This window comes from Ranitomeya variabilis, chromosome 1 (genome assembly GCF_051348905.1).
Source record: "Ranitomeya variabilis isolate aRanVar5 chromosome 1, aRanVar5.hap1, whole genome shotgun sequence".
Lineage (NCBI taxonomy): Eukaryota > Metazoa > Chordata > Amphibia > Anura > Dendrobatidae > Ranitomeya > Ranitomeya variabilis.
Window position 1 is genome coordinate 114949030 of NC_135232.1, and position 9248 is coordinate 114958277.

Consider the following 9248-nt stretch of genomic DNA (forward strand, 5'->3'; position numbering starts at 1 on the left):
AAGTGGCTACCAGGTACACGTAAATTGGCCAATTTATGCGCTAAATGCTCTCATTTTTTCATATTTCTAGTGCAGTAATGCAGTCTAACTTTCATGTTTCATGTTTGCATGTTTTGGCACTACAGTGTGCTGCCTTGTTTGTTTATACTGCTAACTCTGTGACAGTGTTAGTGCACTTATACCAGCATGTCTTCTTTATGGAATATGTAGCAGATTATTCACAGGGAACCTGTCTCCTGATTCATACTACGGAAACCACAAGTCATCATGAATCAAAGCCTAGCTGCATCATGGCAGTCAGGTACATTTTTCCCTGAAGTGCCAAAATGTCATAGAAGATCTGCGACCATAACTTGAGATGAGACTAGATTACAAGCCAATTTCGGACAGCTATTCTCAGCCCTACTAGAGAAGTTGAAGATATCTGTCAATCACCTGTAGCAGCACCATTCTAGTCTTGTTTCCAGATATGATACCCGGCTAGGTCATCTAGTAAATATATTTTCTCTGAAACTGTAGCATTTCTGAGAAAAATATACCTTGCTGCAATTGCTGCATCATGAATCACTTGACAGGTTCCCTTTAAAGCACCACTCCAGTGCTTTTTTTTATTTCAGCGCTGGAGTGGTGCCACTAATCTAAGTTTCCTGCCCCTAGTAATATACTTAGCAGCCATCTTCATCAGTTATAGGCAACTGTCCAGTCAGTCTCCAGCAATTTGACAGATCACTCCAGTGTTTGCTGGAAGATCCGGAAATCACAACTCAGTGTAGGTTTATGAGAGCCAGAACAAGTCAGAAAGAGGAGCTCATAGACTTACTCTGAGAACTTGTGACCGTTACCTCCGACTTCCAGTCAGTCAGAAGTTGCAGCCACAAAATGGTGAAATTGGACCGGAGCAATGCCAGGAACAACTGAAGACGACATCTGGTAAGTATAGTGTTGGTGCCAGGGACTGTACAGTTGTGGCCAAAAGTATTGACACCCCTGCAATTCTGTCAGATAATACTCAGTTTCTTCCTGAAAATGATTGCAAACACAAATTATTTGGTATTATTATCTTCGTTTAATTTGTCTTAAATGAAAAAACACCAAAAGAATTGTCCTAAAGCCAAATTGGATATAATTCCACACCAAACATAAAAAAGGGGGTGGACAAAGTATTGGCGCTGTTCGAAAAATCATGTGATGCTTCTCTAATTTGTGTAATTAACAGCACCTGTAACTTACCTGTGGCACCTAACAGGTGTTGGCAATAACTAAATCACACTTGCAGCCAGTTGACATGGATTAAAGTTGACTCAACCTCTGTCCTGCATCCTTGTGTGTACCACATTGAGCATGGAGAAAAGAAAGAAGACCAAAGAACTGACCAAATTGTGAGGAAGCATGAGCAATCTCAAGGCTACAAGTCCATCTCCAAAGACCTGAATGTTCCTGTGTCTACCGTGCGCAGCGTCATCAAGAAGTTTAAAGCCCATGGCACTGTGGCTAACATCCCTAGATGTGGACGGAAAAGAAAAATTGACAAGAGATTTCAACACAAGATTGGGCGGATGTTGGATAAAGAACCTCGACTAACATCCAAACAAGTTCAAGCTGCCCTGCAGTCCGAGGGTAAAACAGTGTCAACCCGTACTATCCGTCGGCGTCTGAATGAAAAGGGACTGTATGGTAGGAGACCCAGGAAGACCCCACTTCTTACCCCGAGACATAAAAAAGCCAGGCTGGAGTTTGCCAAAACTTACCTGAAAAAGCCTAAAATGTTTTGGAACAATGTTCTCTGGTCAGATGAGACAAATGTAGAGCTTTTTGGGCAAAGGCATCAACATAGAGTTTACAGGAAAAAAAAGAGGCATTCAAAGAAAAGAACACGGTCCCTACAGTCAAACATGGGAGAGGTTCCCTGACGTTTTGGGGTTGCTTTGCTGCCTCTGGCACTGGACTGCTTGACCGTGTGCATGGCATTATGAAGTCTGAAGACTACCAACAAATTTTTCAGCATAATGTAGGGCCCAGTGTGAGAAAGCTGGGTCTCCCTCAGAGGTCATGGGTCTTCCAGCAGGACAATGACCCAAAACACACTTCAAAAAGCACTAGAAAATGGTTTGAGAGAAAGCACTGGAGACTTCTAAGGTGGCCAGCAATGAATCTAGACCTGAATCCCATAGAACACCTGTGGAGAGATCTAAAAATGGCAGTTTGGAGAAGGCACCCTTCAAATATCAGGGACCTGGAGCAGTTTGCCAAAGAAGAATGATCTAAAATTCCAGCAGAGCATTGTAAGAAACTCATTGATGGTTACCGGAAGTGGTTGGTCGCAGTTATTTTGGCTAAAGGTTGTGCAACCAAGTATTAGGCTGAGGGTGCCAATACTTTTGTCTGGCCCATTTTTGGAGTTTTCTGTGAAATGATCAATGTTTTGATTTTTGCTTCATTCTCTTTTGTGTTTTTTCATTTAAGACAAATTAAATGAAGATAATAATACCAAAGAATTTGTGTTTGCAATCATTTTCAGGAAGAAACTGAGTATTATCTGACAGAATTGCAGGGGTGTCAATACTTTTGGCCACAACTGTATGTTAGTGCCACCACTCCAGTGCTGAAATAATCAATAGTTCTGGAGTGGTGCTTTAAGTGGTAAGTCACAGAGCAGCTGCAATGCCTGCTAACCTGGTAGTTATGCTTTGTTATAACCATACATTCTGGATCCTTTCATTTTGGGCTGCAGTGTCATGTAGTCTACACTGTGATAAATAGTCCACCTTATGTTCTACTATGTAGACAGGAGGTCAGCCTCTAAGTTCCTGTGAACTACAAGATGACATCACCCTTCAAATTTGGACCTCAAATGGAAAGCTTAATGAGGGAGTTTGACATTCTACTGCCTTATAGAGAAAATCTCCATAATAATCAATTTCCTTCTTTCTCCAGGGTTTGCCCGGGTAAGAGCAAATCATTCTCGCTCAATTGTCCTTCGTAGTCTAGAGCAGAAAGAGCCCTTTGACTTATCCAGTAAAAGGAGAGATGAAGAATCAACTTATCATTCAGATGGAGAAATTGTAAAGAACAATTCTTTCCAGGATGAGGAAGAAGACAGATATAAAGTTAAGGACACATTTCAAAAAAGCATCTATAAAGAGCCAACACATTGCTCTGAGGAACATCTAAGCAACTTCAAGGAGATGCCAAGCAAGGACAATTGTGAGATTCTCCACAAAGAAAACAGTGCAGAAAGAATAAGTCACCAGCACAAAGAAGAAGAAGAAGGGAAAAGTGTGGACCTAGGCCACAAAGAGGGAAGTTTAGGAGGACTATCTGTTCCCTATTTCTTTTATATGAAGAACAGAAACACAGATGAGCAGTTAGTGGAATAAACCATAAATGGACAAAAGAGAAGTGACAACACACCTAAATATACAGTATAAAGTAACATTTATTGCAAAGAATCTGCAGTCGGCAAACAGAGGTTCATATTATCTCACGGAAATGAAATACTATTGACTAGTCTGTCCAGCACTGTTTTATCATAGATTGTAGTCATATTTCCATCAGCTTTGTGTTACTAGAACAATGTCATAATTGCACTTTTTTTTATGTACAATAGGCCAAATATGTGACTCTGCATGAACAGCCATTAACAGCCTGAAGTTCTACAGTATAATTTATAGCAAATATATTGTACTCTTTACTGAGTGCATAATAATAATAATAATAAAAAAGTAGTAATGAAAAAAAAAACAATGACTTAAAACTTATGGTGGTTTCTTTTTTATTTTATATTCTAAATATTGGGAAGATACCAGGAGGATCACTTAGAGAAGAGACATTTTCAAGTAATTCTCCTTGGCCAAATGTGAAAATGTCTGTCCTTCAGAAGAAGCAGAATGCAGTTGGCATCTAACGTTTGGTTCAGTAGCTAGAGAGAACCTATAAATTTCAGCTTACTCTACCAGACTGGGTAGTTTTTCAACAGTTTGAGAGTCAATGTGCACTGTGAACATCACACCACACACTGTAAAACATGAAGATGGCAGTGAGTTGTCTCCTTTATATCACATTTATGATTCTATTAATGCTAAATCATTTACAAAATTCCAGTTTATTGCTAATAATTGGAAAAAATTAAAGAGATGCCAAAATATCCTAAGAGGTGGAAGACAAATATATCCTTTCTGACAACTTGAAATAACTCATTGGATTGTCGTTTGGCTGGTACACTAAGGAAAGTCACTCAACATATTCTATTTTTGCTAAAAACTGTCCTCAGCCAGCAGACACAGCAAATCAATATGTGGTGATCCTCGGGGGGAGGCGCCCGATGTTGCCGAGAGGCCAACTGGGACATGTAGTTCCACTGGCAGTTGATTTTAATGTCACGGTAGCTGAAGTGTGTCACTGGACCCTTAAATACTTCCCTCATGTCCATGTCAATGGCAGGAGGTGACACTAATGGAGATGGTATAAGACCCCCTCCGGGGGCACTCCTGCACAGGTGATGTCTGGGTGCAGGTGCTGGCGCAACTGTGATGTTCGTGCAACTTCAAGAAGCCAGACACACGTGTGAACTTGTAAATGCAACACTTTACTGAAGGAGGAAACGGTACAGTCTCCCTTAAAAGAAAAGTGGTGGTTATTCACAGTAAAGGTTACACTGAAATTGTGCAAAAGAAAGAAGGCGTCCTCTCCTTATGAAACAAGCAAATTCACGGCCCCTCAGGGCAGCTGGAGCACAGTTCTTTTCACTTGCTATTGGAGGAAATATTATGCACAGTCCATGTAATTGATGCTTTGAGCAGCGGCGATATATGTCTTCTCTTCTGCGCGCACACTGTGTGCAGAGGACCAGAGCTGAAGTGCGCCAAAGGGAAGACATATCCAGGGAGGGGATTCAAATTTTTAACAAAAGATTCCCCATTTGTGTTAGCAAACTGCTCCCATGCAAAAAGCCATGCCTATTGAAGGCCACACACATTTTGATAGTCACCCCCATTTTCTCACACACACACACACACACACACACACACACACACACACACACACACACACACACACACACACACACACACACACACACACACACACACACTTTCTTCAACCACAAAATACAAGTCACTGTAGCTGACAAGCTCACTGTAGTAAATGCACACTCCCATTCTCACCAGTGGCAGACAGCTACTTACAGCTTAGGGCTCCTAGGCAAGAAATGTGTCTGGGCTGCCTCCCAGCCCGTTATACTGCTTATGATGAGGGCAATCTAATGGGACCGCTGGAGTCTTGGGCTCCGAGAAACAAGCCAGATTGCCCTAATTATTACTGCCCAACAAGCAGGGGCGTACATAGCAATCACAGGGCCCCATAGCAGAAGTACTATTTGGGCCTCCCCACACCTCTAATATATATATATATATATATATATATATATATATATATATATATATATATATATATATATTTATTTATTCACTGAGATGGAGAGATATATACACTGTATGTGTGTGTAATAAATATACACTCACCGGCCACTTTATTAGGTACACCATGCTAGTTGGACCCCCTTTTGCCTTCAGAACTGCCTCAATTCTTCGTGGCATAGATTCAACAAGGTGCTGGAAGCATTCCTCAGAGATTTTGGTCCATATTGACATGATGGCATCACACAGTTGCCGCAGATTTGTCGGCTGCACATCCCAAAGATGCTCCATACAAGGCAGGATGGATCCATGCTTTCATGTTGTTTACGCCAAATTCTGACCCTACCATCCGAATGTCGCAGCAGAAATCGAGACTCATCAGACCAAGCAACGTTTTTCCAATCTTCTACTGTCCAATTTCGATGAGCTTGTACAAATTGTAGCCTCAGTTTCCTGTTCTTAGCTGAAAGGAGTGGTACCCGGTGTGGTCTTCTGCTGCTGTAGCCCATCTGCCTCAAAGTTCGACGCACTGTGCGTTCAGAGATGCTCTTAGGCCTACCTTGGTTGTAACGGGTGGCGATTTGAGTCACTGTTGCCTTTCTATCAGCTCGAACCAGTCTGCCCATTCTCCTCTGACCTCTGGCATCAACAAGGCATTTCCACCCACAGAACTGCCGCTCACTGGATTTTTTTTCTTTTTCGGACCATTCTCTGTAAACCCTAGAGATGGTTGTGCGTGAAAATCCCAGTAGATCAGCAGTTTCTGAAATACTCAGACCAGCCCTTCTGGCACCAACAACCATGGCACGTTCAAAGGCACTCAAATCACCTTTCTTCCCCATACTGATGCTCGGTTTGAACTGCAGGAGATTGTCTTGACCATGTCTACATGCCTAAATGCACTGAGTTGCCGCCATGTGATTGGCTGATTAGAAATTAAGTGTTAACAAGAAGTTGGACAGGTGTACCTAATAAAGTGGCCGGTGAGTGTATATACTAGCTGAAGAGCTTGGCGTTGCCCGGGCATAGTAACTAACTGTGGTTAGTTATAACAAATTATAATGATTATATTGCACATAAAAACATTTCACATCATATTTTCAACACTACAGATTTGCAAATTAACTAAATGATTACCCAAGTACTGATAGTATTTGATTTTCAACTCATTCAAGAGCCTTTTGATAAACCATGTTTTTGTTTTTTCCTTCTGGTGCAAAGATGAACAGATTTTTGGCAGTTCCAACTCTTGAACGTGTCGTTGTTGAACATAGGAACGCTCCAGCGCTGGTACACGGAACACAACCTTCGCCATTTTGTTGAAGCAAAAGTTTTTTTGAACACAATATTAACCCCTTAACGACTGCCGATACGACTTTTAACGGCTGAAGTTAAGGGGCCTTATTCCTCCTACACCTCATGCTCCTTTTTTTTACACAGCATTTTTCTGCAGCACAGCTTTTCTCCTTTAAAGTCGCCTCCTCCGGCTGCACCTCACACTCCTCTTCCATATACAATTGGAAACACTTAATCCTGAGAAAAATTGCACTAATTGCAATAAAGCGTATCATAAACACAGCTTACTTCTTCTGCAGCACCACACTTTTCTCCTTTAGACCTCGTTCACACGTTATTTGGTCAGTATTTTTACCTCAGTGTTTGTAAGCTAAAACTTAGAGTAAAACAATCAGAGGAAAAGTTTATTGGAAATACACCACCACTTCTATATTTTTCTCCCACTCGTGGTTTTGGCTTATAAATACTGAGGTAAAATACTGACCAAATACTGAATATGTGTACACAGCCTCCACCTGCAGCGCCTCACTCTTCTCTATACACAGCCTCATACTGCAGCAGCACCTCACATCTCTCATTTTCCCCTCACTCCTCTCATTTTCCCCCTCCTCTCATTTTCCCCCTCCTCTCATTTTCCCCCTCACACTTCTCATTTTCCCCAGCACACCTGTCATTTTAACCTCAAACCTGTCATTTTCCGATCACTCCACTATTTGCCCCTCACTCCTCTCATCTTCCACTTACACCTATTCATTTTCACCTCACACCTCTCATTTTCCCCTCACCCCTCTCTTCCCCTCACATGTGCACAGCGGTGTAATCCATGAGGCTCCTACCGTTCCCTTGATGTCATGCCTCACAGGAGCAACTCCATTCTAGACAAGATGGAGCTAGATGTAGCCTGTCCCTGCCGCGCACTGATACTCTAAAGGCGGCGGCCCTGAATATAGCTCGCAGCAGCTGGGACGTCACAGCTAGTGAGTTTCGCAGGGTGGCTTTCAAGTTGAATGTGTCTCCGACCGTGTGCGCTAACAACGTAGGCCGTGTGGACGGGGCTTTGCTTGTGGAGTGTGGCTATGCAGAATGGGCGGGGCTATGTGGAGTGGGCATGGCTTGATACATACACACACACATACATACACTCAGCTTTATATATATATATATATATATATATATATATAGATGTCCGTTAGCTTTCAGTTCTGCTGGCTCCAGCGCAGACATACTTGCAGTCAGTTGACAACTAGTGTCGGCTGTCAGTGAATAAACACTGCAGACGTGGCTGACTCTAGTTGGCACATGACAGCAAGTGTGCAAATCGTATCCTCGTGTCTACGTGTTGGAACCGGCATAGATCGACCATGTATATATTATTTTCCATTATATTCATGCACAAGCGTTTTCCAAATTAAGTATCAAACAAAAGTAGATAAAACTCAAGGAATCGGATAATACAAAAAAATTCCACTGAGTGTAAAACACAGAAAAAGGTCAGAGAGTATATTTAAGCAAACATATTACCGTAAGTTTATTAGTTGAATTATACATAAAAAGTGTATCAATTCAGAGTAGCACTACCAAAGCAGGAAAGTTAGGGGGTGATGAACCTGAGTATAGCTGGGATATCACAATCTAAGGGCAGTTGTGCATTTGAGAAGCTAGTAAAATTATCATATTATAAATACTTATACATATGGCATTGCAAGAGGTTGTAAACAATCAGTAAAGAGATCACATATGCATTTATATTCAAGTTAACCCATTGATAGTATCATACTCAAATGAGATGGGTCCATAATTGCAGGGATCGTGCTCTAAAAAGTGCTGCAGTGCAAGTTGTGCAAATAAGCAGTAAATAATGTGCCAGTGCCCGGCTATAACTCACATGGTAATGAAGTGGTAAGTCCCAGCCTGCTGCCTCTACACGCGTTTCGCCGGATTTCATCCTGAACTTTCAACTCTCTCCCTGCATGACGCGCCCCTTTTTGAATACCTGCTCTCAGCGCACCGCTCTCTCCCCGGCTCTGGGTATCCACCTGATACTTGCAAGTATTTTTTCAGTGTGGATGAGGCCTGATTACAATAGAATATATGCTCCAAACAATTTCAAACTTAGATCTAGCCTGCTGTATCATGTTTGTCACAGAATTTTTTATTTTTTTAAACTCTGCAACAGCTATGCAAACAGATGAATTTCACTGCCACTAAATGACAAAGTAGGATATGGTGTGCTGTATCGAATTTGTAACAGAAAAAAATAGTTTTTTACTCTGCAACAGCTGTGCATAAAGATGAATTTCACCGCCATTAAATGAAAAGGTATATGAGAGATATGGCATGCTGAATCACGTTAGCAACTGAAAAAAAGTTTTTTTTACTCTGCAACACCTCTGCACACAGATTAAGTTCTGCGCCACTAAATGGCAGGGTGACATATGCCTGGCTGAATCACGTTTAGCAACTGAAAAAAAGTGATTTTGAAAGATCTACTCATGCTTGGAGCACAATAGAAGCAGTGCTCAACACACTTCTATGAAA

At 41.7% G+C, this 9248-nt stretch overlaps 1 protein-coding gene across 1 annotated transcript in view; it reads left to right on the forward strand.

Moving 5' to 3' along the window:
* Positions 1–3887, forward strand: part of ZNF366 (zinc finger protein 366) — an 88737-nt gene extending 84850 nt beyond the window's left edge. The window contains exon 5 of the mRNA XM_077280761.1: positions 2935–3887. Coding sequence (XP_077136876.1) covers positions 2935–3377 — 443 coding nt within the window. The 3' untranslated portion in view covers positions 3378–3887. The remainder of the gene's footprint in view (positions 1–2934) is intronic.
* Positions 3888–9248: the final 5361 nt, after the last annotated feature.